Source organism: Caretta caretta, chromosome 3, assembly GCF_965140235.1.
Source record: "Caretta caretta isolate rCarCar2 chromosome 3, rCarCar1.hap1, whole genome shotgun sequence".
Classification (NCBI taxonomy): Eukaryota; Metazoa; Chordata; order Testudines; family Cheloniidae; genus Caretta; species Caretta caretta.
In genome coordinates, this window is record NC_134208.1 from 12,219,014 (window position 1) to 12,246,815 (window position 27,802).

At 49.1% G+C, this 27,802-nt stretch overlaps 1 protein-coding gene across 1 annotated transcript; it reads right to left on the reverse strand.

Moving 5' to 3' along the window:
• Positions 1 to 636: 636 nt before the first annotated feature.
• Positions 637 to 27,802, reverse strand: PAQR8 (progestin and adipoQ receptor family member 8). Its single transcript, XM_048845766.2, has 2 exons — positions 27,692 to 27,802; positions 637 to 6,511 (listed from the first exon to the last, which is right to left on the reverse strand). The coding sequence occupies exon 2, from the start codon at positions 6,458 to 6,460 to the stop codon at positions 5,399 to 5,401; it is 1,062 nt and encodes a 353-aa protein (XP_048701723.1). The 5' UTR covers positions 6,461 to 6,511; positions 27,692 to 27,802; the 3' UTR covers positions 637 to 5,398.

Here is a 27,802-nt window from a genome sequence, read left to right on the forward strand (position 1 = left end):
GGTGGAAGGAAATGCAAACACAGTGCAGTAGCCAGGGGGCGCAAACAGACTCACATGTTGTTATATATGAAGGGCCAAAAAAACTAAAAAAACATCTGATGAAGTGAGCTGTGGCTCACGAAAGCTCATGCTCAAATAAATTGGTTAGTCTCTAAGGTGCCACAAGTACTCCTTTTCTTTTTTTAAAAAAACTCTGTAGTAGAAGGAGGAAATATTCCCATCTCAGATTCCTGGAGACAACCTGTATAAGTCAAACTTTCCTCCCAGGGTTTACGAGCTCGCTGGAAAACAGTGTGTAGTTGTAGGTGACCAGATGGCTATAGCCAGGAGGAACAATGATAAGGAGTTCTGACCTTAACTCAGCAAAGCACTTAAGCATGTACTTAATTTTAAGCATGTGATTAGTCCCATTGACCGTCAAGAGCACTACTCTCCCATGCTTAACTTTAAGCACACACTTAAGTGCTTTGCTGAATCAGGCCCTGCATTCATAGCTCTGCCACTGATGCATTGTCACAATCTCTCCAGCTAGTCACAGTTAACCACTTTGTGCTTCATCTGTACAAGGGAGATAATACCTACCTGTTGTGAGGTGTGAAAAGTGCTTTGAGATCTACAGATGAAAGACAAGTAAAGCACATTCATTATTATTATTTATTGTCATCAACTTTTTAAGGCCAAACTTTCTGCTGAACAACTTACAGCCATGACCATCACATTCCCCCTCCTGTTGGTGGAGTTACAGATTTTACGTTGCACCCCTTTGTCTTGCTTTTATAGATTTTATTACTGAGGCTTTTGAACAGCTGTCAATACAATACAAAGTTTTCAGTGGTCTCAACAATACAAAGTTGGGGGACAAATGAGGGAGGGTTTGTGCATAATACTTACACCTCTCCCACACTCCCAAAGAAAAAAATGCAAAACTCACTACTCCTGTTCAGTAGGAAGCGATGCTTTTAAAACCCAGCCAGCACGAGATGTAAATACCAAGGCACATGTGTAGCCTGAAGCATGCACCCCAGTTCTGCTACATGAAGCACTCAAAGTAAATTCATGGTTAATGACCCCCTCTGCCTTCACCCTCAATACCAAGACAGCTCTCTTGGTAAAAAATCAACCAGTAAGTGTAATCATGAGGCTACAGATGGCAAAGCTGCTGCTTCTAACCTGCACATTCCCAATGAGCAAGTCCAACGAGTGAGCAGCATAATACACACTGGATCAGATCCTCAGCTGGTGTTAATCAGCACAGTTCCAATGGGAAACACTGATCCACACCTGTTAAAGACTTGGCCCTTGGTCTCCATCTGAGGGTCATGTCCCGCAAGGAGGTTTGTGACCCTGTTTCCCGTAGCCAACCTACCGAGGTTGATGTACTCAGCCTCTTGCGACCAGGTCATCATCAGATGCCACTGCTGGCTGAGCTTCTCGTGGGAGGCCCCAGATCTGGCGCAAAGGACTCTAGGAGCAGGAGGAAGACCAGCTGCAAATGGCCGTGCGGGAGCTGTGGAAGGAGTAACAGGCTGACAGCCGAACATGACGGCATTTACGTCCTCTTAGGACCAACCCTCAGTGAAGTCAAAGGCAAGACTCTCGATGACTTCATTGGGTTTAGAGTAGCACTGTCAGCGACCTGCAGCCAGCCCAGGAGTGCATACACAAAGGTCCACATGAGCAATCGCCAGCCAGCTGTGTAAGGCACAAGTACAAGACGACTTGGGAAGAGGGAGGGTTTGTGGTCTGGTCTGAGAACAGACAAGACTGGCTCGCTCACTGGGAGAAGGACGGCAGGGATGGCACTAACTCCAGTGCTGATGAAGCACCCTGTGTCCTTAGGACGTTATCTGAAAAGCAGCATTGGTCAGTACTTCCCTGCAAAGTCAGCTCCATCATTCCCCGAGGAGGTCAGTTACTGGTCACATTTGCAGGGGTGAGCGGGGGTAACTGCTCAGACTGAGAGTTAACGTGGGAACACCAAAAAAAAACAACCCAGGAGGAAAAAATTAGTTGATTTGTGACACCAGTAGGTGGCGATATAGTGTCACAGAAAGCACCAGGCTTAGTCCTTCCATTAAGAGTGATACACATTCTTGTCCCCTGTGCTTTGCAAACACTTGCGCTGAGATGGCATGGGTTAGTGTATCCTCCTCTGTTGGGACACAGCCTAGTTCACATCCTTTGGAGGAGCTACGCTTGGTCCACACACAGATTTTGTACCAGCATAACAAAGTATTTAGGTTAGGGATGTGATTTCCCCCCCCCGCTATAGTTATACTGGTACAACTTCTAGTGTAGATGCAGTTATATTGTACAAAGGTGCTTTATACCAGAATACGTTATTCCCATTCCTACACGGAAACACATTCACACCACTATAATTACATCCACACTAGAGGGTTTGTACTGTTTTAACCCAATGCAGTTACAGTGGTTCAACTTTAGTGTGTAAATAAGGCGAAAGAAGAAAATCTGCTCTGATGGACTCTTCCCCAAAACTAACAAGAGCAATTTTACAATTACGCAGGCCCCTGAGCAGCTCTCTCATATAAACCTCTTTTTATCGCTACCAACCTGGGCTGAATTTGAATCAGGAATGCAGAGTTCACAGCCTCTGTATCCTATTAGCAATCCCTTGAGCCAATCCCCTCCCCGCCACCTCCATAAATGTATTTAACTTGTCATTAAGGCCAGTAGTTTCAGATTAGGTTGCCCAGATGTAGGCACTTATCCACAGAGAGGTACCTAAATTAGTGGCTTGGTTTTAGTCCAGGCATCCACAGCTGCCATTGTCTACTCCTTCTCTCCACCAGCGAACCATTTCCCTCCCTGGCTGACCTTCACCCGGCAAAAGGGTTTGCTAACATCAAAGCAAAACAGAGCCCTTCTGGCAGTTGTAACACACACAAAAGAGAGGTTTCAGAGAAAATCCCCCAAACCAGACCGAACACTAAAGCTCAAGCTTATAGTGACTGAGTTTCGGTCACATCTCTCAGCCCCACCTCCAAGGCCAGTTTCAACTCACTCAAGTAATCCAGTTTCATTTGGATTTGATGGGCCAGATCCTCTGCTGGAGTAAATCAGTGTAGCTCCACTGAAGTCAATAGGGATTTACACCTGGTGACGATCAGACCGTTCGGGTGTGGAGATATTGCACAGGACACATGGGTAGTGCAGTGGTATAGTCAACCACAAGGGAACTGGGATTTAACACTGGGAGAGGACAGAATGGACAAGACAAGAACTGCTTACAAGTTAGGCCTGTGAGGACTGTACCTAGGCAGAGCCTCCTCGACGGCTGATGTAAGTGCCACTGACTTCAGTGCAGTCACTCCAATTCACACCAGCTGGGGATCTGGCTCATAGCCTCCAGTCACCTACTTCCCACTCAGGTAGACAGAAGGGACTTATCCAATTGGCGAATTCGTTCTAAGCAACCCAAATCTTTGTAATTCATTTGGGATGGTAGAAGGGAATGACCCACAACCATCAGCATGAAATATTTAACTGTCTCCTACCCTCATTTCCATATTACAGGAGGGCTACACTACAGTGTCAGGGTTACGCACTGCCCTAGATCCATATGCAAGGCTTCCGCTGACAGCTCGCTCCCGCAGCAGAAGGCAAAGGCCTATTACACCAGCCAGTCCATTCGTCTGCCAGGGTGGGATTGTTCCTTACGGTACGTCCACTCCACTGGCATCAGTCAGAGTCGAACATTCAATAGAAATCTGCAGTTCAAATGGAAGAAGAATTTTGCTCTGAATACAATAGACATTGGGGGACATCAGGCAGGATCATCGAAGGGAGAATGAGGGTACAGTTTGCTTCTTCCCCCCCTTCCCCCTCCACTGTTTTTTCTCCAATTATTAAGTTTTAATCTCTAATGTTATTTCGCTTTGATGAAAGGTGGCAGACTCACAACCTTGAAGACCTCTGTTTACCCTCATAAGTACAACACAGGCTACAGCAAGTGCCAGCTTCCCCAAAATGCCCATTAAAGAGCACTTCTCCTGGCCAGAAGGGGACTGTCCCTACAGTGAAGGGTCTTTGTTCTCTTTACTCCACCAGTAACTCAACTACGAGCATAAAAGCGTTTGATGCAGGCCACCAAACAGTCACTGGCATCACTACCGACCCAGCCTGGATTCAACAACAGGGGAGGAGGGATAGCTCAGAGGTTTGAGCATTGGCCTGCTAAACCCAGGGTTGTGAGTTCACTCCTTGAGGGGGCCATTTAAGGATCTGGGGCAAAAATTGGGGATTGGTCCTGCTTTGAGCAGGGGGTTGGACTAGATGACCTCCTGAGGTCCATTCCAACCCTGATAGTCTATGATTCTAAAGATCTACTAGGGAAAGGCTCCATATCCCATTACCAGCCCCTGAGACAGTCCACCTCATTGTTTTAAATTTTTATGAGCAGCCCTGGTACTGGATTTCTATAAACACCCATGCTAAAATCTCTCAGTGACAGAAGAGAGAATTTCGCTCACATCACCACTGGGTCAGGTGTCTCCTGGAAGAAAACCTGGGTCAGAGTCAAATAGTGAAGCAGAGATGGGCCCGAGGCACGAAGTTCTGATCTGGTCTGGAACATCCCCAAAGTCTGGGGATCGATGAATCTAGAGTTTTGGTCCAGACCCATCTCTACAACAAAGATTTGGCAAAGTCATCCTAAGAACCTGGTACAATTTATTTCAGGAGAGCAGAGTTGAGAGAACATGAGTCACTAGAATCTAACTTGGAGATATATAAAGGGCTTGTGCAGCTGTAAGCTATATATCACTGTGCCACCCAGACCTCCACAGCTACACCCTGAAAATTTAGACTCATATGGCCCAATCCTGCTGCTGCTGAAATTTTGCTATTGACTTAAATGGGAGCAGGATCAAGCCCACATATAGCAGAGATGGAAAAGACCTAGTAGGTCATCTTGTCCATGCCCCCTGCCAGTACAGGACTGATCCACACTGCTCAGTCTCCTGTGCTTTGTAAAGTCTTAAATGACTCTAGCCATGTGCTTCCCCTAGGAGACTGCTCTCCAGTCTAATGTCCCTTAGGAAGGTTTTCCTGATATTCAATGTAGTATTCCCTGCAGATTTACTAGCATGGAAAAAACTAGAAACCTCTGCCTAATCCAAGCATCCTTGGTTAAGTGCCCCAATCTGGCTTAAAAAACACCCCTGCATTGCAAGAGGCAGCCACTCAAGTAAAAACGCTTTAGACGGAAGGGCTCTTGTACAGCGACTCCAGCCTGCGACCCATCCCTCAGTTATAAATTAGAAAAACCTGTTATGCAAACAAACCAATTTGTTATGTCTCTATAAATTATCCTCCGCTGGTTTCCACCAAATCGGCACCAGCCAGTCAGGGTCTAACTAGTCTTCGCAATGGACTCTCAGGAGTCTCTTTTAGCCAGCCCCGCTTTGATCCTGCACTGCAGGAAGTGAGCAGTGATGGAGCTACAGGCCACCAGGCCGAAGAAAGAGACGCAGGACAGGTAGATGGAGAGGGGTCCATGCCTACTCAGGAAAATCTCCTGCCTGATCTTGTAATCCAGGAAGATGGCCTCCAGCTGCGAGAGCGTGCAAAGGGCCAAGAACATGTGGAAGATCTGATGGGCGTGGCCAATTATATCACAGGAGCCCGGGAAATACTTCTCGGGGACCGGGCAGGAGAAGAAATAAGCACTGATTAGAAAGAACAGTATCTGGAAGGTGTGATACCAGGCAGCCTGCTCCTCGCAGCCCCCCAGGTGGCACATGACCACACGGTGTGCAACAGGGCTGATGTCCAAGACGAACGCCAGCCCTGCTGGGATCACCTGACACATCTTCCTCATGAGGGGATAGGGTCGTCGGTACCGGTACTTGGCGTAGCAGCAGCCAGCACAAGAGAGCCAGCCGCAGAAGGCAGCCGCGGGAAGGAAGAAGAGCCAGAACTTGTCATACCAGGCTTGGTCCGAGCTGTAGTAGAAATGGGCCAGGGCGCTGCCGTATTGGTAGACGCTGACCCCGACGTAGTCCATGAAATAGAAGGTGTAGTGAGACAGCTCCGACTTGGATTGCAGTAGGTGGGCCAAGAGGCTGCAGGTTAGGTAGGTGAGGGAGGACAGCACAAAGATGAACAAAGGCAAGGATGAGACGTCCAAGGACAGCTCCTCTGCTTCTGCAAAGGCCTTGAACCTCAGCAACACAGCCAAGGCCGCCAGCAGGTGAGTCCAGACGTTGACCACCTCGTTGTGCTTCTGGAACAGGCTGAAGAAGTAATAGCGCCACTCCTGGTCGGTAGGGCGGTACCCCGTCTGGATGTATGGCTCCCGGAAGAGCTGGGGCACATCGGATTCTTCGACGGTGCAGGGCATCTTGGGGAAGCCTTCCTCCAGGAGTTTGGGGAGGCGGCGGAGCTGCTGCCCGCTGACGGACAAGGTGCTGATACGCTCGAGGATGGCCGTCATCATGCTCCCCACGGCAGAAGGGAGTCTGCAGATGGGTAAAGCCAATCCCTCGCCCTGCAGTTAGGAGAGAAATGGGAGCAGTGAACAGCAGGATAAAGCCGGAATGGAACCAGGGAACATGAGGCAGGGTTACAGAGGCAGCCAATGAGGCGCAGCAGCCTCTAGTGGCCAGTGCTGAGACCAGCAGCGCTCTCCCCGTCCCCAGGCCAAGCTGCTCAGGGCAGAGGGGTGCTCTGGGTGGGGTTGGATCTGGGAGGGTTTGCCCTAATTATGGGGAGAGTCACTGCACAACAGCAAGCAAGGGCCCGCACTGTGCTTTGAGCTTGCAAAGTGCTACGGATTTCCCCTGTGGGTGCTGCGATACCACGAAGCACAGCCCGAAAGGTGAACAGAGCTTGAGTTCCCAACGCCGGGAGGTCCCAATCTTAGCGGGGGGCCTCTAGCGGTGTGTCTACACAGCTCACTAAGCCTGGGGCTGTGGAAGCCTGCATTCACAGACCGTCTGACTCAGCTCTGTGGCTTGACCTGCTTCCACACTGCAAAATGACAGGGCTTGGACCCAAGTCACAGCGGGACTCGGGCTCTGAGCCATCCCTTAGCAGGATCTGGGTTTGGAGTGCTTGCTGACAGAGTCAGACTGATTTGGGTGTGGACCGAAGGAGGGGGTGGGCTCAAAATTGAGTCAGAGCCCGGGCTTAGTGCGCAGCAGCTGCTGTAATAATAAGTTAGCAATGCAGGCTGAGCCACTTAACTTCTGAACCAAATGCACACCTCCTCCTGGATGGGGAGCACTGGGCTCCGCCGGAGGGGCCAGACCCCTCTCCACTACTGAGCAAGCTGCTGTTTCAGTTGACATTCCAGCCTTCTCCCTTCACTGGCAGCAGTTAAGCAGCTGCAGGCCAAGGGAAGCTCTGTACCAAGGAGCTGCCAAAGAGATGTTGTTTTCAAGAGAGGTGATCTGATGCAGGGAGTGCTTAGCCTTGCCAATCCCATCTCCTCTTTCTAGAACCTGCCTTGAAACGCAGCCATGTGGCTCCCATTGTTATAAGATCCAGTCAGTCAGGCTTGGGGAGACATGTACTTGGACTTGCAGAAAGCCTATGATAAGGTCCCTCATCAAAAGCCTTTAAGCTAACTAAGCAGTCAGGGATGAGAGGGAAGGTCCTCTCATGGGTCACTAACTGGATAAAAGATAGGAAATAAAGGATACGAATAAATGGTCAGTTTTCACAATGGAGAGAGATAAATAGCAGAGTTCTGCCAAGGATCTGTAAAGATAGTTAAATCCAAAGCTGACTGCAAAGAGTTACAAAGGGATCTCACAAAACTGGGTGACTAGAGAATAGGGATGTAAATATCGTTTAAAAAGTTAACCTTTTAAACTATTAAAAACTATTTTGCATAAACGGTTAACTGATTAAAGGGCCGGCAGGTTGGCGCAGCTGGGGCCGGGGCCATTTTGGCTGGGGCAGGCACAGCTGGGGATGCTCTGGCCGGTGCAGGGACATTGGGGCTGGCTGGCACAGGGTCGGGCCCAGAGGTTAACAGTTAAGGCGGGTTAGCCGGTAAGACTGATGCTTACCGATTAACCATTTAACATTTTACATCCCTACTGGGGAACAAAATGGCAGATCACATTCAATGTTGATAAGTGCAAAGTAATTCACATTAGAAAACATAATCCCAACTGTACATATAAATTAGCTGATACCACTCAAAAAAGAGATCTTGGAGTCACTGTGGCTAGTTCTCTGAAAACATCCATTCAATGTGCAACAGCAGTCAAAAAAGCAAACAGAATGTTGGGAATCATTAGGAAAGGGATAGATAATAAGACAGAAAATATCATATTGCCACTATCTAAATCCATAGTACACCTACATCTTGAATACTGTGTGCAGTTTTCGCCTCCCCATCTCAAAAAGATATATTAGAATTGGAAAAAGTACAGAGAAGGGCAACAAAAATGTTTACATATGAACAACTTCCATATTAAAAAGAGTGGAACTGTTCACCTTAGAAAATAGATGAGTAAGGGGGGATATGATAGAGGTCTGTAAAATCATGAGTGGTGTGGAGAAAGTGAACAGGGAAGTGTTATTTATTCCATCACATAACAAAAGAACCAAAGGTCACCCAATGAAATGAATAGGCAGCAAGTTTAAAACAAACATAAGGAAGTATTTCTTCACACAACGCACAGTGAACCTGTGGAACTCCTTGCCAGGGGATGTTGTGAAGGCCAAAAGTATAACTGGTTCAAAAAAGAACTAGATAAGTTCATGGAGGATAGGTCCATCAATGGCTATTAGCCAAAATGGTCAGGGACACAACCCCATGGTCTGGGTGTTCCTAAACCTCTGACTGCCAGAAGCTGGACAACAGGGGATTGATCACTCGATAATTGCCCTGTTCTGTTAATTTCCTCTGAAGCATCTGGCATTCGCTACTGCCACAAGACAGGCTACTGGGCTAGATGAACCATTGGTCTGACCCAGTATGGCCGTTCTTATGTTCTTACATATAACCTGACCCTCACAAGCCCCAGTGGGCTGGCCTTCCTGGCCCCTAGAAACAGCCACCGCTCCGAGGCACTGGGGTGGTGTGTGGTTGCGAGAGGGTCAGAGCTCTCCCATCATTCGCAAGGCCTGGGAACTCCAGACACATTTCTGCAGCAGATGGAAACCTGCAGCATGAAATCGTGGGGTCTGCAGCAACCCAAGCAGTACCATCCCCCACCACGGAGGGCTGCACAGGTAGCACCCTCCCAAGGGGTGGTGGAACAGGCCCACTCCTCCTGCAAGGTGGGCAGCAGCACAGCGGACTTCCCTAAAATGCAAGGCCGCCTGAGGCTCCCTGGGAGGTGATGCAGCTCCACACAATTCCCATTGCAGAGCCGCACCTAGAAGGCACAGTCTTAGCCCTCAGCCTTTTCCCTGCGGTCTGGAGGAGGAGGGCTATACGGCCTGGGAAAATCTCCCTGTGAAAACCCGCAACGCCACTTTCCTTAGGACTCCCCTTTGCGGCAATGCCTATGATGCCCTCAGCTATGGCCAGGCAGCTGACATGCTCTGACCGCTCTCTGGTATACTCAGAATGATCTTACTAAGTGCATTGCCATAAATGCTGTGCAAACCCATAACAGAGAGACGGTCCTTGCCCACAAGGAGCTTACAATCAGCTCTCCGGTAACAACGAGACGATTTGCCCATCGGTTTGTTGTGTCCACCGCTCATCCCCCATTTTATTCTTAGGCTCTAAGGGCATGTCTACATTACAACAAAGGACCGGTAGCGTGGCTGCGACCGGTCCAGATCAGATGACTCGAGCTCGCAGGGCTCAGACTGTGGGGCTCAAAACGGCAGTGCAGCCATTTGGGCTTCAGGCTCAGGCTGGAGGTTGGGCTCTGACGCCCTCCTGCCTTGCGGGATCTCAGAGACCAGGCTGCAGCCCCAGCCCCGATCTCTACCCTGCAATTTTTAGCCCCAGAGCCTGAGCCCCGCAGGCCCAAGTTTATTGACCCCGGCTCTGAGCCACAGGGTTTTTATTACAGTGTAGACAGCCCCTAAGCTCTCTGGGGCAGGGACCATCTCTTTGCTATAGGTCTGTACAGTGTCTAGCGCAGGGACATCCTCATTCCTAAATGGGGGCCTCAAGGAACACATGCATTGCCAGACTGGATCAGACCCACGGTTCTACTAATCCACTCTCCTGTCTCTGACAGTGGTCAGCACCAGATGCCTCAAAGGAAGGTGTAAAAACCCCACAGTAGGCCGATGTAGGGTAACCTGTCCCCATGAAGGTCTCATCTTAATCTCTTAGAACTTGGCTGAAACCCTGAAGCCTAAGGGCTAATTTCCTTTCCAAAACTCTTTTAGTTTAGCATTTATTATTACAACTCTGGGTACCACTGTTGCCTGTAGACACTAATGTAATACAAACAATAATGACAAGCTATGGACCCAATCCTGCAAACACCTATCTATGCTTGTACTTTATGCATCTGAGTACTTCCACTGACCTCATTATAGAATTCCTGTTCCTCAGATATGTAAAGAGAAACGTGTGCATCTATGTCTGCAGGGTCAGTGCCTATCTCCTGACATGCACTGAACAACCACCGTTGTGGAGACGGTTCATATGTAAGTAAACACAGAGGACAGTTTGGTTTGGGGGCATGAATTATTTCAGGGGTGGGCAAACTGTGGCCCGGGGACCGCAACCAGCCCTTCAGACATTTTAATCTGGCCCTCAAGCTCCGACCGAGGAGCAGGGTCTGGGGTTTGCCCCACTTTGGCGCTCCAGTTGGGGAGCAGAGTTGGGGGCTTGCCCTGCTCCACGTGGCTCCTGGAAGCAGCACCATGTCCCCCTCTGGCTCCTACACGTAGAGGCAGCCAAAGGCTCCACATGCTGCCCCCATCCCAAGTGCCACCCCCGCAGCTCCCATTGGCTGGGAACCACAGCCAATGGGAGCTGCAGGGGTGGTGCCTGCGGATGGGGCAGCGTCCTGCTTCTGGGAGTTGCTTGAGGTAAGCGCCGCCTGGAGCCTGCACCCCTGATCTCCTCCCACGCCCCAACCCCCTGCCCCAGCCCTGATCCCCCTCCTGCTATCTGAACCCCTTGGTCCCAGCCCAGAGCATTCTCCTGCACCCCAAACCTTCATCCCCAGCCGCACCCCAGAGCCTGCACCCCCAGCTGAAGCCCTTGCCCTCCCCCCACCCCCACACTCCTACCCCCTGCCCCAGCCTAGACCACCTTCCTGCACACTGAACTTCTCATTTCTGGACCCACCACAGAGCCCACACCCCCAGCTGGAGCCCTTCCACACCCCAACCCCCAATTTCATGAACATTCATGGCCCCACATACAATTTCCATACCCAGATGTGGCCCTCGGGCCAAAAAGTTTGCCCACCCCTGAACGATTTCCTCCTTCCTCTGAAGCAACAGACACTGGCTATTGCCCGAGATGGGATATAGGGCTTGGTGGACGCACTGTATGATCTGGTATGGAAAGGCATGTTAACTAATGGCTCCACAGATCCTCCCAAAGCTACGTCACTCAAACACAAAGGGAGAGAAGGCCGGGAGATGGCAACCACCACAGGAGGAGATCCACATTTGAAGCCAACGCCCCTGAACTAAGAAGTCCTAGAAGAGCCAGAAATGAAGGTTCTGAGCCTGATTTTGCAGTGACCCGGCATTCCCCACTTCCTCCAACAACCCAACCAGTCCGTAAATAGAGATTTGGGTGGAACTTCCTGCTTTCAGCAGGCACTGTTAAGATTGCAAAAGAGTTTCTGGCAGAGCACCCGGTTCTTTTGCTTTCTGAAAACAGCACCTCGTGGGGCTGTCATTTCCCATCTTTGGCAATGGGGGAACTTGTCTGCTGAGTCTGACTCAGTCCCCATCGGTCACTTCAGGAGGGGAAATTTACAAAGTTCTTTTGGTTTTAAACAGGGCACTGGCAAAAAAAAAAAAAAAACCCTGAAGTGTGAAAGCCCTTTCAGACAGTGTCCTCAGTAAGGGCTGTGGCCTTGGCACAGTATTGAAAGAGTTGGTTTAGGACGGCTCAGAAGGGTTCACATGGGAGAGTCCTTCTGTAAACTGAAGCCATGACAACTGTGTTGTGCAGTGCTCCTGTCGTCACCCGCTGTTGCGCCGGTTCTCCTGTGAACATTGTGGCCCAGATCCTGGCCTGTGGCAGAGCAGCATTTGGTGCAGCTCAGGAAGGGCAGCGCAAAAGGGTTTTAAGCCACATTTGGGTCCCATTCCCCCTCCCTGTCCCCCAATCCTGGAGTTATGTGAGTGCTGGGCCATTCCCTGCCAGAAGAAGGAGCAGCTTCAGGACTGCTCCGTTTTACGCTGGCTGCCCATGCTGCTGTCCTGGCAACCGCAGATCGTCATGGCATAAGGATGCACCAGCCACAGCCCTTTTTCTCCAGCCATGCCCCCTGTGTCAGCCGCCAGGAAGGGCCAGTTCAGTGGCTGCCACCGGAGGATCCCCCTGCAGAATGAAAACCCTCCAGTGGCTCCATCTACCAGAAGGGCACAAAGAAGCTCTAATAGACTGGAGGATCTGGCTCTCTCTATTCAGCTCCCTTCCCTATTTAGCTTTAACCTTCCCTCCTATCCCCAAGGATGATTGACCCGAGCTCAGCTGCATCAGGGAAGGTGCAGAGATTGGAGCCAGACTTGTGCTTCTCTCCCACAGGAAGCTGCAGCACCCGGCTAGCACTGCCTGGCACGGAGCTATCATGGCTAGCAAACAGCGAGGAGAAGCAAAGCATCATGGGGAAGGAGGGGCCAGAGGCTAGCGGGGGAGTGGGTTTACAATGCTAAGCAGAACTCACTCAGAGTATTTTGTCTCCTGGTGCCTTGGATACACATAAAGGGCCTGATCCTAGAAGCTGCTGGGCACCCACAATTCCCACTGATGTTCAGCTCAGCACCTGCCAGGATCTGGTCCAGTCGCCTCACATTAGGTCCTGCAAAACTCCCACTACAGCAAGGCTGTCTCGGGCCCCGGGTTGAGGGAGAGTGCAAAGAAGCTGCCTCTCCTTGCACGGCGGTCACGAGCCTGACACTCCCTCCTGTGCAGGGGCAGCAAAAGGCCTAGGCACCACTTAAGCCTCCGAAATAGAGCTTGACGTGGGAGTTAAGGATGCCTCAGCCTCGCGCTGGCCCTCCACACGGGGGGCGGGGGGGAGTTTCACCACGGCAGTGCTGGGACTGCACAAGACTAACTATGAGGGTGGTGAAACTATGAAAACTTTCACTAGGAGGGTGGTGAAACACTGGAATGCATTACCTAGGGAGGTGGTAGAATCTCCTTCCTTAGAGGTTTTTAAGGTCAGGCTTGACAAAGCCCTGGCTGGGATGATTTAACTGGGAATTGGTCCTGCTTCGAGCAGGGGGTTGGACTAGATGACCTTCAGGGGTCCCTTCCAACCCTGATATTCTATGATTCTATGATTCTAACTCCTGCAGTAGCCCTTGCCCCTCCAATGGGCAAGGGCTACCGCAGGGCCTTGCTTCCCTCATTGGGCCACCCAGCACATCAGACCACGCACTGCAGTGAGTGTGTGCTGCACCTCAAGGCCAAAGCAGCAATCACCTTCCCACATGCCTCCTTCAGGAATAATCCCTCCCACAGGTCACACTGGGGTGTGCAGCTCTGCGTGGACCCCAAAGCGGGGCTGTGCGGTAAGGGCACAATAAAGCCTGTAATATCACAAATGTGGCGGAGGTTTTCTGCGTGGGATTTATGGGATATCGGCTGCTCCCGGCATAGTGTGTCATTGGTTCCTTGTACTCCCCGTTTAGGGCTACTCCAATACAAATAATAATAAAAATAACGCTCTGGAAGGAAAACACGTCCACGCATCTCACAGAGCAGATGGTCTCTATTGTAATGTAGAGATCCCATTGTCTGGTGTCTCCAGCTGACAATCGAACAGTCCATGGGGTTTGCATTACGCTGACCCTGTGCTGGACTGGGCACACCAGCTGGTTATGCAGCCTGACCTTGCACTCCCCACTGAGCTCCCAGTCCCTGACCTGCTACATCCCTTTTTAATTATTATTGAGCTTTGATGCTGAAAACTCAGTTGAAGCATTTCAGCCTCCCTCAATGTCCTCCATTCCCACACGCAGGGAGCAGCCAAACACGCTCCTCCCCGCACCACCGCCTCAGGGCTCAGATGACTCTGAATTATAGCAAGGTGAGGGCCGGTCAAGCCCCAGATTGGATTTCCATCCCAATGGCACTCTCCAAGATCACAATCCAGCATCGATTGTCCCCAACAAGGTCCAGAGGCGAGGGTCACCTGCTGGGAATGTCCTGCACCAGGCCCCTGATGTTTAAACCTGGGCACTGGGTGCTCGAGCACATCAGCTGGCCTTTGTGGTCATGGGGAGAGAGGCAGTCACAGCACATAGATCATTGAGGGCCAAGCCACACGGAGAGAAAGTTGTGTAGCAACTTCCTGCGACAGCTGGAGCTTCCATGTGCAGGCACTTGGTACTCACCTTTCAGCGTATCATCAGCCTCTCTTCTGTGGAATCATTGCTTGGGGGATGCCCACTAGCCCATCCCAAGGGAGATGGTGTGTAACCAAAGCACCATGCTAACCCTTCCCCATCTCTCCTTTAAGCAAACAGCAGCCAGGAATTCAGCCCTACCACGGAAAAGCTGGGTGGTAATCGCCAGGCTACCAGTGAGCACAGGTCATACCAGAACAGGGAGGATGGAATGGGTATCGCTAGTTTGAGTGACAAGACCTAAGGCCCTTGTTAACCCTTTGGAGCCTGCAGACCCGGCTCTACACAATACAAACCTGTTTATCTGAAGGTCTTGGGGCCCAAACCTCCTGGGTGGCCCCGGAGTGATCACTGCAGCTGCTTTCACTGGTGTCAGAGGATGGCACTGGGGCTTTGGTTGGAGTTTAAGTTAACCAAAGCTCACCTGAACGCTGTGGCATTGACATAAGAGGATCCAGACTGTGGCTAGCACGTAGCTGATCGGTTACTACGCTGGTGGGCGCAATGTACAAATCTAGCTAGGCAGATGGATTAGACAGACACAGGTGTGATGGCCCTTCTCCTGCAAACAGGGCACTAATACACCGCCAAAGCAACATGATTGTGTGGTCCTGAAGCCTGGTTCAGCCTATGCAGGGCTCCTTGCCCATTCTGCTCAAAGGCTGGGGGAGACCGTGCAGAGGGGTTGAGAGCAGATCAGGCCGAGCTGGTACTATACAACCCTGGCTCCCTGGTCACACCTGCTAGAGCCCCTTGGCACTGCAAGTCACAGAGGACATTCAGAGAGGTCTCTGCAACTTTTGGTAGTAACCAGCCAGCCAGCGTCTGTACTAGACTAGTACTGGCTACAATTAGTACGGTGTGTGTCAAAGTGTAGGCCATCCAGAATCTACATAGGGCCTGCTTTTCAAAAGTGCTGAGCTCTCAAGCTCCCATTGGCTTCAAGTGTACCTGCAAACGCTTAGCTAATGATAGACAGAGACTGACACTCCAAGCAGTCATGTAGCTAACGGTCTGGAAAGTGCTAATGTTTAAAGGGATAGACCCCGGCTAGACATTTTAACAATAATATCCTGATATTAAAAAAAAAAAATCACAAGAAACACACTTGAAACCTGGATAAACAACCCTAAGTTAAGAATCTCCTACATGGCTTATTTTAAACAGAGCCCATGACGCTAGTGAGCAGGAACCAGTTGGCAATTTCCAGCAGTCATGTGGTGAACAAAGCAACAAGCAATTAATGTTACAGAGAAAAGAAATCCACGGTCAGCACTGCCTGTTTCCCTTTCACAGAGCTTCTATTCTCTCCCTTTCGCGGGGGTATAGCCTCAGCTGAAAGCTGCATTCATTTGTAGGGCATCTATTTCAGAATCTGTCCTCACCCCGCTCTCTGGAGGATTCAATTATTTTGGCTGTTCCCAAACAACAGCAACCAAGTGTCATTTGTTTGGGATCTGAGAAAAGGGAAAGACTGAGGGGACCACAGCCAAGTTGTGTCATTACAAGCCCACTAAAAATGTGCAAATTCAAGGAGAATGATTCTTTTTCCTTTTATTAATGCCACAAAACAGGTTTAAAAGAGTTAGCAAACCCAAACCATTTCCAGACCTTTACTTTTGGTCTAAGTCTAGTGGAGAGGTTTGAATGAGGAAAATCTGATGCTATGTGACAATTCTCTATTTCCCCATCACTTTGGCCTCAGAACTGAGAGACAGAGATTGTACTGATCTGATATGTTTACCTGCAGTATGTTATCCAGTCAGTCACTAGATGTCTTTGTGTGATACCTGGTAAAGAAGAGTGACAAAGCTGGAACTGTAGCTGCATAGAAGTCTGTTTGTTTCTGCACTTGCGGTTGTTTTCTTTAATAAATGTCTCTTGTTTAAGAAAGACCGTGATTCTCTATAACGTGACAATAGCAATGGTGAATGATCTCCTCCTAGCAACCGTCCAGGTCATTACTATTACCATTTATGCAGTGCTAAAAGCTTGCTTGCCACTTATGGCAAGGTTCCAGTGCCATGGGCTACAAGGTTTTGTTGACTTGCCTGCAGGCTTTTGGGAGGACGGATGGGGTGGCCCTTCAGCAAAATCATTAGAGATTGTTGACATTTTTTGAAGTACAAAGTTTTTTTAGTGGAAAAAGGGCCATTTTTAAAAATCAAACTATTTTTGCAAAAACTATCGATGTTAGCTAAATTGTTTGCAAAAATGTTTGAAGCATTTTTCTTGGGCATCTTTATCAAACATCATTATGGAAACTTTTCATTTACAAAACAAGGGTTTCGGCAAACGTAAAGTTTTGGTAACAATTTCAATTCACAAATATGTTGCCAAAAGTTTGTTAAAAATGCAAAGTGGGCCCATTTTGAAGCCTACACACAAAACAACTTAGGAATTTGTCATAAAAGTTTTCTCCCTGACTAGCTCCAGAATTCCTTCTCCTCAAAGAAACTCTGCCTTCCGTCTTGTCATCCCTCCTGTTCAATGTGTATGTAAAGCCACTAAGGGGGACTGCAAATCATTTTGGGGCACAGATTTATTAGCTGACACTCAGCTCTATGTCTCCTTTGAATTAAAGCTAGGTTCTGCTGGCTCATTACCTTCCCACTACCCGGCTGAGACTGGGAGCTGAGAGGAAGTGATCAAACCTGCACAAGATATGCCTAGTGCTTGGTGGCAGTGTGTAGAAGAATGGGCAGGCCAGTAGTTGAAGGGTTATGTTTACCAGTCGTCGTGATGGCTAATGGCCTCCCTCCCTGTTGGAGCCATGGCTGCCCAGATAGCAGTGGGGGCCACTGCTTCCTTTCATTCCTACTATCTGTAGCTGGCCAGAAGTTGTGACTATTCCTCTCTAATGTGGGCCACACAACAGCCACACACATGGCTGTCATTTCCAGGCTCAATAAGCATAATGTTCTTGAATTGAGATGAACCTGATAGTTCCCCTAGGACATGAGCGGATGCTGAACGCAGCTGCTTAATGGCTGAATGAGGCAGGTCACAAGGGGTATGTCGACACTGCAATGTAAACCCATGCTTGAGCCCAAGCTCAAGGCTCAACCCCCTTATGTCCACACTGCAATTGAGTTTACCTAGTCCTGAGACCCTGCAGGGCTGGAGGGTCCGAGCTCAAGTCAAGCTGGGAAACAGGGTCCGATCCCTACTGCTTTGCAGTGTAGCCACAGCCGTGCTTGACTCAGGTCCCAGGAGTCATCTGCAAGTATCCCACAATTCCATGGGACAACTTCCTTAGTCCTTTCTATCCCAACAATCTGCAATCCACTCTATTGAAAACGGAAGCCACCACCCATTGGCAAAGGTCAACGGCTCAGGTCGGAGTTAACCCATTCTCTTCTGACCACCGATCTGCAAGCACACTATCAGAGAGCCTCATGAATTTGCAAAGGAGAGCAAACTTGTAACGTGTAGGGAAGGCAGTTAAGTTTCCCCACAGTGCACCATGGTCTAGAGCGGCAACACGGGAGGGAGGAACACTATGGTCTCTGGGATATGGTTACTTTGACTCAGGTCTTCCAGTGCAGACGCCAGAGCCCAAGGTTTGAGCAAAAACTTAACTAAGGGTTTAAATGCAATGTAGATGCTCAAGCCCAGGGTTCCCTAACACAGGCTAGCTGACTCCAGTCCCACTAACCCTGGGCTTACACTGCAGTGTAGACATTCCCTAGGAGCACATAGCTCTGGTGACTGAATCTCTGCTCTGGCTTCCGGTTGCAGTTCAAGGTGCTGGCTGTCTTTGGCTTCTCTGTGACAGTTATCAGAAAGAAACTGCTCCTTCTCAGCAGTGAAGACCAGTTGGGGGAGACTTGCTGTCAGTTCCTTGGGCTAGACACTCCCAGACAATGGGGGGGCTTTCTCAAGTGAGGAGCCCTCCTGCATCTCACCTGAAAGGCACCCACTAGGAACTAGACTGAGAGCACCACCTCCCATCACCTCCCACCAAAAAGCCACCAGATGATCATGTCTTTGGGTAGCTACTGAGCTGAGTTTGAAAGGATGTAGTGAGAGATGCACTCACAGTGGACTTGATCCAGAGTCCACTGAACCAGGAGTCTTTCCACTCACTGCTCTGCATTTCTGCTCGGGCCCATTGCCCATTTGCACTCCCCAGTCAAATCACCTTAGAACAAACTCACTCCTCTACAATCGTAGAAGTAACTTGGTCTAGAAGCAAATAGCAGAGGAGAAAAAAAATGGAACTTACTTTGAAATGAGCATCCTAGCACAACTGTAAATATTTCCCAGCCCCAACTCGTGTGACCACTGGGAATTACTACTGCCCTTGGCTGCGAAACTGAGAGAACATAACATACTTGTTGTTAGTAGCTCCCTGCACTCTCAGTCTTCACTTCCTTTTCCTGTGGTACGTAAACCTGCCATCTTCACATTTCCTGCCAACTGCTACAGCTTGAAGATGGCAAGCGCTGTGCATTCAGATAACTAAAGGACAGATTCTGATCTCAGCTACGCTTGTGCAATTCCAGACTTCACTTGAATAAGTCTGGATTTACACTCACGTAGCAGAGCTCAGAATCAGTTTCTGTGCTTACACTGTCCACGTAGTAACATATAAGAGGGCAGATTCAATGAATTTACACCAGGGATGAATTTCACCCAAGGTCTAATAGGTAGCAGTAAAGGATCCAGTGATTTTTTGATCATCTAGGCTCCAGTTGTCAGACATGCTGAGCACCCACACCTCTAACAGACAGGAACTGCTGTAAAATCAGATCCCAGGCGTCTCACGCTGGGCATCCAAAAATCAAAGCACCAACATTAGAGGACACAACTGGGAATATGTTTCTTAACTGCTCCGTGTCTCGGTTTGTGAATCTATAAAATGGGGCTAATAATACCTACCAGCTTTACTGGTACATCCTTGTGTTTGCGCTTTGAAATCCTTGGACAGAAGGTGCTCATCGTGCTGTTACTACATCATATATTAAATAGGTATGTTTTATTTCTACACAAAGGCGCAATCTGGGACCCACTGAAGTCAGTGGGAGTTTTGCCATTGATTTCAATGGGGCCAGGATTTCACCCAAACGCCATCTGATTTCTATCAGTCAAAGGATACATTCAAAGCACTCACCCAAGTGGGGGACTGAATGGGTCAGGACATTAGAATTGGACTGTGGAACCTTTTCCTTCTAGGTCACACCTTCAAACCCAGACTAGGCAGAAACCAAAAGCTATTCCTACCTGCTAGTTACTTAGTTCTCCATAGTGAGTTGGTGGCTCCAATCTGGTTTCCACTAGCTGGCAACCACCTCAACCGCTGGGTCTCTCAGATGAGAAGGGAAGGACGTAAATAGGCACATTTCATAAGCCCTAAAACTCACTTGGGCCAAAATGCTCTAATGTGGGGGCTGTTGGGCACCTATATTAAAGTAGTTAAGTTTCCAGAGTTTGCTGGCCCCACAAATCCTATCAAAGTCAACAAGGTGCTCAGGCTGCTTTTACTTAGGGTCCTAAATGATGGATTTAGGCACCCACGTTGGAACATTTTGGCCTGGCAGTTTCAAAAGAAAAGGTATTTTAACTAGGGGCAAAGCTCCTCAAATCTGACTTTATAATCTCTCTGGCTAGAGCATCTGTAGCACAAACAATAAGCCTGAGGTGTGTGGAACTGGGATGGGCACTACAGAATCTTATGGCAACTCCCACGTCCTTTGCATCTGCTTAGATTTGCTGCTTAGGAGGCCTGGCTGCTGTTCTGTGTTCAGCCCCTGGGCTGTGAACTCAAAGAGTACATAGGGCACGAGGTGGAAGTGTCTAAACCCTGAAACCGTAGCTCAGTGAGACAGAACAATACAGGGAGAAGATTGCAAAGGGCAGAGCTGCAGGGGAGAAGGCTCTTGCACCAACAGCGATGAGAGTGTGTGAAGTGAGGAGGTGGTGGAGGGCGCAGGAAGTGATGAAAAGAGAGAAGGTGCAAGAGAAAAGACGGGAGCAAGTCTGTGGAGGGTTACAAAAAAAGAAAATGGGTCTAATTCCACCTTCAGACATACACATGTACAGCTCCAAAGGGAGCTGAATACAGGGAGCTGAAGGCAGGATTTGTCCCCATATGTATTAATCCGAGAATTGGCATCTCGCAATTTACAGAGATTAGCCATCAAAAATGACAAGAGCTGGCATCACCATTTAAATCCTAAGAGAGTCACCGGAATGCCAGGTCTCGCTGTTTTCTGGCCTGGAGGCAGGCTCAGGTGTGCTGAGCCATAGTACTTCTCAACACTGCATGGTCTGTCAGTTGTGTTGTCTCCAGCCAGTGAGAGAGTTGTGCATCTTGTACAATGAACAGAGCACGAGGGCCTTGGATGAGGGCGAGTTATGACAAAAATATGCCAGGGCATCGCCAGACAAAACATCAATGATCCTGGAGATCCAAGACAGGGAAAGGCAGTTTGCAAAGTCCAGCCAAGATGAGATGTGCCGGAGCAGAGGGTCTCAAACTGTGGTCCGCGGTCCATCAGTGGTCTGCGAGCTCCATTCAGGTGGTCTGCGGATAGTTCCCTCTAAGGTGTGCACCTGGGCAGCCGCACATGAGAGAATGAAGGGCCACCCACCTAATTAGTGGAGCCCGTGCAGGCATGGCTCCACTAATTAGGTGCTTGGACCCTGGAGAAGACCCATATGTAAGGTGAGGTGGTGGCCTTGGGAGGAATGGGGGTAGGTGGGAGGGGCAGTGGGGTGAGAAGAGAGGGTGGGGGGAATTTGGGACGTGCAGGGCTGTGGCGGCCAGAGAAAAAGGCGACTTTCCTCAGCTCCAGGGCTGCAGCTGCCAGGGAGAGACGGCCCTTCTTCCCAGCCTCTGCCTTGTGATGGGGGAGAGATCCCCCTTCCTTCCCAGCCCCACCTCGGGAGCTGCTGCAGCAGGGGAGAAGGGCACATCCACAGAATTAGAAAGGTAAGGTACTGATATTAAAATATGAGTTGTGTGTTTTTATTTGTACAACAAAAAAACTTTTAATTATTATTAAGGGTTTTTTTTATATAGCGCTTTTATCCAAAGTGTGTTACAATAGTTAGCTAATGGTACAAACAACATCTGGAAAGATCATTAAGTGGTCTGCCAAGACCCTCAGCAATTTTCAAGTGGTCCGTGAAAAGAAAGGTTGAGAACCACTGTGCTGGAGAATTCTTCATGGTTTTTTTTTTGGTGCCTGGGGGACAAGAGCAGATAAGTAGATTGAACTCACTTGTAGCTGTGAGCCAGGAACTGAGGTCTAGCCCTGGCTGCTGACTCTGCCCTCTGTGCCCTGGGGAAAGTCACTATGTCACACAGTTTTAACCCTGGATACCTTAAGTTAGACATCTAAATACATGGCCTGATTTGCAGAGGCACAGAGTTCCCAGAGCAACTCCTAACTTGCTCAGTATCTCTGAAATGCAGGCTATGGATTTAGGTGTCTCACTTTAGGCATCTCAAATTGAAAATTTTGGCCAGAATCTTTCTGTCGCAAGATGCTATCACTCATATGTACAGTAGGGGGCGCAGTCCTAACCAAATTCCAAATAAAGTCACTGTCTGCCTTCCCAAATTGCAGTTTCTTTGGATATAGGATCCTTCTTCACCTCCTGTCCCAAATCATTGTGCAGTGTTACTACGTACTCCAGAGGTGGCTGCATTTCAGCGCCGATGCACATGTATAGCCTGCAAAGTAGTTTGTAAGAGGTCATCACCACCGCCCTTAGCCCCTGGACAATGCCATGCACCTTCAGCATCTGCCAGGGGTTGGGCTGGGCATACTGTGGAAATGAAGTAGGCCAAGGTCAGCTATGGATATACATTACACCGGGTGGGAGCAAAATTAGAGCACAGGCTCAGCATCATTAACAGTTGCTATGGCGGAGCTGAGTCACGGGAATCGGTAACTACGAGCGTGAAAAGTCACAGAGATGCTTCAGAGCAACCACAGCTAGGAACTACCCTCCTGGACCTGGGAGTTATAAGAACATTTTAGAAGGCAGTTCCCGACTCTTTGGATACCCTCCATCTGTCCATTTCCTCACTGTAGCCTGAAGGCCTGTTGAGCAGGTAACCCTTTTCCTGAATCAGTACAGGACCAATACCCACGTATGGGGTAGGGGGTGCTATGCTCCTGGGGGGGTATAGGTTTGCTATTGTAGATGCAGAATCAGGAATCAGTACAGCAAACCCTTCCTCACACAGGTAGATCAACTGACTTTGTGGAGATGACTCATGTGAGCAAGGCCCACTCACACAAGAGTTTGACAAATCAGGCCCTCAGAGAGGTCATTTGATGAGAGCTAAGAAAGTGCTCTTAGATCTGCTACCCAGACCAGTGGGGGGTTACAAGTGTCCTGCACTGCATGAACTGTGCTCCCAACAGCATGACATTTAAATTCTGGGTGGGATTTTTGTGATCAGGTGACCATCTGCAGCATGCCAAACAAACAAAATAAACCTGTGAGCCCATTGTGAAAAGCAACAGGGCAGTTGCCAAGAAGATCTCCCACAGCACGTCCTGCTGGACTGATTTAATTTTGCTATAAACATGTCGTCACCACAAATGCACAGAAAAACTTTTAAGGCTATGAATTCTGGTGCCACAGTCGTTAGAAAAAAATTTACACAAATTATTAGCCGGAATTAAAGATTAATTTTTAATTCAAGATTACGTGATGTGATGAAACCTCCAGGAATATGTCCAACCAAAATTGGCAGCCCAAGCCGTGCGAGGTTCTCAGTCCTACCCTAATTGCCTAGAGCTGTGGATCTTTTCCACATCAGGTCTCATTTACATACTAGTACCTCCATCCCCCACTCTCCTCCAATCTAGCAAGGAGCCCTTTCCCATTTATCAATATGAAAAGGACAAAGTGATCACAACCCCTTGACACCTGTTTGCGACACCCCCCCCCCCCCAGAGTCACAGCCACAGGCGAAGAAGCCCTGGCTTAGAAACTCTTCAAGGAAACTTGTAACTCTTGGAGAATTTATTGAGCAATTATGAATACTATAATTCAAGGGCTAGTAAAGGTTGCAGGGAGAGGGTTCCTGACACAGCTATAGCTAAACCTTGTAAATTATTCAGAAACATCAAGCTGTGCACGCACATAGCTGCTTGTGCAACCACATGATCTCACATTTTAGTCTCTAAGGTGCCACAAGTACTCCTTTTCTTTTTATGATCTCATTGTTACCCTCATCCTCCCTCATCTTCTCCCCTCTGTTATTTGTTCAGTTCACTTGCTGCACAATGTTGCAATCAGACTGTAAACTCTTTGAGACAGGGTCCATTTATCTGTGCCTGCCCAGCACCTAACGCAAAGGGGCCCTGATCCCGATCAAAGCCATTGGGCACAGTTTCAGTGGAAATATTAAATAATAATAAATGATGCACAGGGTATTTTTAGAGTCTGAACATTCTTGCAACCATATGGCAAGGGTGGGAAACACCCTTAGCAGCAAACAAGAGTAAATAAAGAATGTTTTTGTGGTTTGGCTTGATTTTTCTCTGTGTTTCTAGGAATTGTTAGACAACATCTGGATAAATTCACACTGTCCCTTAATGATAAAGCAGGTGCACAACCTGTTTATATAATCCACTGTTATGTTTCTCTCCCATATACAAAGAGGTAACCATATACTTTCAGCCTGAATGATTTTTTTTATATTCGATTTAGGGAAACAATCAAACAAGAAGGAACTGGAGTGATGTCTCCATGAGAAGGCACAGCACGTGTGCCATGTCTGTAACATGATTCACTGAACAGCAGCTGCCCTCTAGGCAGGCAGCCTTGTTAGAAATGGAGAGGGGAGTACACAGAAAACAAGCAATACTAGCTACAGAGCTACCAACACCACATTTACCTGGTATTGTGTTTTTCATAATTGTACAGTACTGGTAAGCGGCCTTTTTTACAAACCCAGCAACCATGTTGTCATGACTAATGATACTTTGTGTGCCTAGAGCTCTTTTTCAGCAAAGTACTTCACAAAGGTGGGTGAGGGTTACTGCCTCCATTTACAGATGGGGAAATGAAGGCACGGAGAGGTTAAGTGAGCTGCCCAAGTTACTTTATGAGATGGTGGCAGAGACAGGAATAGAGCTTAAGTCTCCTGCTGACTATCCATTAGATCAGCATTACAAATCACAGCTGTGGGCCTTTGAGAAGCGGAGAATGCAGGAGGGTGTGTCAGAGGGCCATGTAACTCAAATACATGTTAAATCTTAATCAGTCAAGGTAGAAGACGTGCAAGCTGTGGCTCTCAAACTGTGGTTTGTTTTCACTGCAGAGTTCATTCAAGTTTTCTACCCTCAAGTTACTTCTCTTGAGTGAGCCTAACTAAAGTGGTCTCTGGAACCCTCTCTGGACAAAACATACTCAATGCCAAGTGGCAGAAGGAAGTGGTCTGCAGAATGAAATCAATGATGAACCACTCATAAAATCAGAGAAATCAGAGATGGCAGAGACCTTTTAGTTCACGTATCAGGTACACTACAGCATGTTTGTATACTACATGCAACTGAGTATATGTGTGTAAAAATTAATACACAAGGGGCTGAGATTTCACTTTTAGTCCCACTGGAGTGAGCCCCAAAGGAATCATAGAATCATAGAATATCAGGGTTGGAAGGGACCTCAGGAGGTCATCTAGTCCAACCCCCTGCTCAAAGCAGGACCAATCCCCAATTAAATCATCCCAGCCAGGGCTTTGTCAAGCCTGACCTTAAAAACTTCTCAGGAAGGAGATTCTAGGAGATTCTACCACCTCCCTAGGTAACACATTCCAGTGTTTCACCACCCTCCGAGTGAAAAAGTTTTTCCTAATATCCAACCTAAACCTCCCCCACTGCAACTTGAGACCATTACTCCTTGTCCTGTCCTCTTCTACCACTGAGAATAGTCTAGAACCATCCTCTCTGGAACCACCTCTCAGGTAGTTGAAAGCAGCTATCAAATCCCCCCTCATTCTTCTCTTCTGCAGACTAAACAGTCCCAGTTCCCTCAGCCTCTCCTCATAAGTCATGTGTTCCAGACCCCTAATCATTCTTGTTGCCCTTCGCTGGACTCTCTCCAATTTATCCACATCCTTCTTGTAGTGTGGGGCCCAAAACTGGACACAGTACTCCAGATGAGGCCTCACCAATGTCGAATAGAGGGGGACGATCACGTCCCTCGATCTGCTCGCTATGCCCCTACTTATACATCCCAAAATGCCATTGGCCTTCTTGGCAACAAGGGCACACTGCTGACTCATATCCAGCTTCTCGTCCTCTGTCACCCCTAGGTCCTTTTCCGCAGAACTGCTGCCTAGCCATTCGGTCCCTAGTCTGTAGCTGTGTATTGGGTTCTTCCGTCCTAAGTGCAGGACCCTACACTTATCCTTATTGAACCTCATCAGATTTCTTTTGTCCCAATCCTCCAATTTGTCTAGGTCCCTCTGTATCCTATCCCTGCCCTCCAGCGTATCTACCACTCCTCCCAGTTTAGTATCATCCGCAAATTTGCTGAGAGTGCAATCCACACCATCCTCCAGATCATTTATGAAGATAGTTATGTAGGAGTTACTGTTCTCAGTCACACAGGAGTCAAGTGTGACCAAGAACAGAATTTGGCCATGAGATTTTAAGCAGTGCTTAAGGTAATGGGAAGGGCAGAGGACACAGGCCCAGGGGAAAAAATTGAGCCAAGTTGCTGATAGACCCCTCTACACCCACTTCCAAACCACTGTTAAGTCCTGGTTACAGAAGTTTAAATTATAAAGTATAAAGGCAGACAAAGTGGCCAAAGGAAAAAGCAAATTTGGGCTCACTTTCCCTTAAGTGCAGGGTTCTTGTTTTTCAAATACTAGTGAAATATACAAGCAACAAAGGACCTGATCCAAAGGTCACTGGAATCAATAGCAAGACTCACATTGTTCGACTTCAGTGAGCTTTGAATCAGGCCCACAGCTAATATACACCTTGCAACTGTGATGTAAAACAACACAACCCAGAAAAGACACAAACAAAACAGTGCATCCTGAGAAAAGCAGATCAGAAATATGCCCAGCTGATGTACTAATAGTGGGCCAATTCCTCAGGTCCTTACTCAGTTGTTTACCAAAAGTTTTGCTTGAGCAAGGGCCCGCTGGTTTTGGCCCAGGGATCTGAAAGCCTCCCAGGCTTATGCCCTAAAAACTGGGCGGCCATCCTTCCTTTCATACCACCAGGATCGACCCCATGTGGAACGTAGTACAGGCAGAGCTATCTCTGTGGTTGGGCAAAAGGTGCCCAGCTGCTGAGATGTCCATCTCTGGGACGCACCAAGGTACCAATCTATCCTTTGGGAGTGCAGGGGGTGTTCAATCTAGGCATTCAGCTGTGTGGGAGGGAGCACAATGCTATCTATCTATGCTGGTGTAGACCGGGTGCTCATAGCTGGGCCTTAATTGAGGGGGGGCAGACAGTGGTGTTGTCGGTGTGCCACTCTGGGTGTGCCCATCTCTGGGGGGGGACACACAATGGCTGCCCATCTATCTCTCTGCAGGCGGTGCCCACCTCAGGGGTGCAAATGGGGGGTGCCATCTATTTCTGTGGGGGAGGTGCTCATTTCAGGGGGGATCCATGGGGGGTGCCCATCTATTTCTGTGCAGGGGGTGCCCCTCTCAGGGGGGCAAATGGAGGGTGCCATCTATTTCTGTGGGGGAGGTGCTCATTTCAGGGGGGATGCATGGGGGGTGCTCATCTATTTCTGTGGGGGGGATGCCCCTCTCAGGGGGGCAAATGGGGGGTGCCATCTATTTCTGTGGGGGAGGTGCTCATTTCAGGGGGGATGCACGGGGGCTGCCCATCTATTTCTGTACGGGGGGTGTCCATATCAGGGGGACAAATGGGGGGTGCCATCTATTTCTGTGTGGGGTTGCTCATCTCGGGGGGGCACACAGGGGGTGCCATCTATTTCTGTCCGGGGGTGCCCATCTCGAGGGAGGAATGCATTGGGGGTACCCATTCATTTCTGTGCAGGGGTGCTCATCGGGAGGGTGCCATCATTTTCGGGGGGGTACCCATCTCTGGGGGGCACACGGGGGTGCCCATCTATTTCTGTGCGGGGGATGCCCGCTCGGGGGGCCCACGGAGCCCCCCGGACTGGGAGGCTGCTGCCCGCGCCCCGCGTCCCCAGCCCGTGGTCGGGGTCGCTGCAGACTCACCGGGCCTCCAGCAGCGGCAGCTCCCCGCGATCCTGGAGCGCGGCACCGGCAGCCACGGCCCTGGGGTGCCCGGGATGGAGCCGCCGGCCGGGGCTGTCCGCAGGCGGGCGG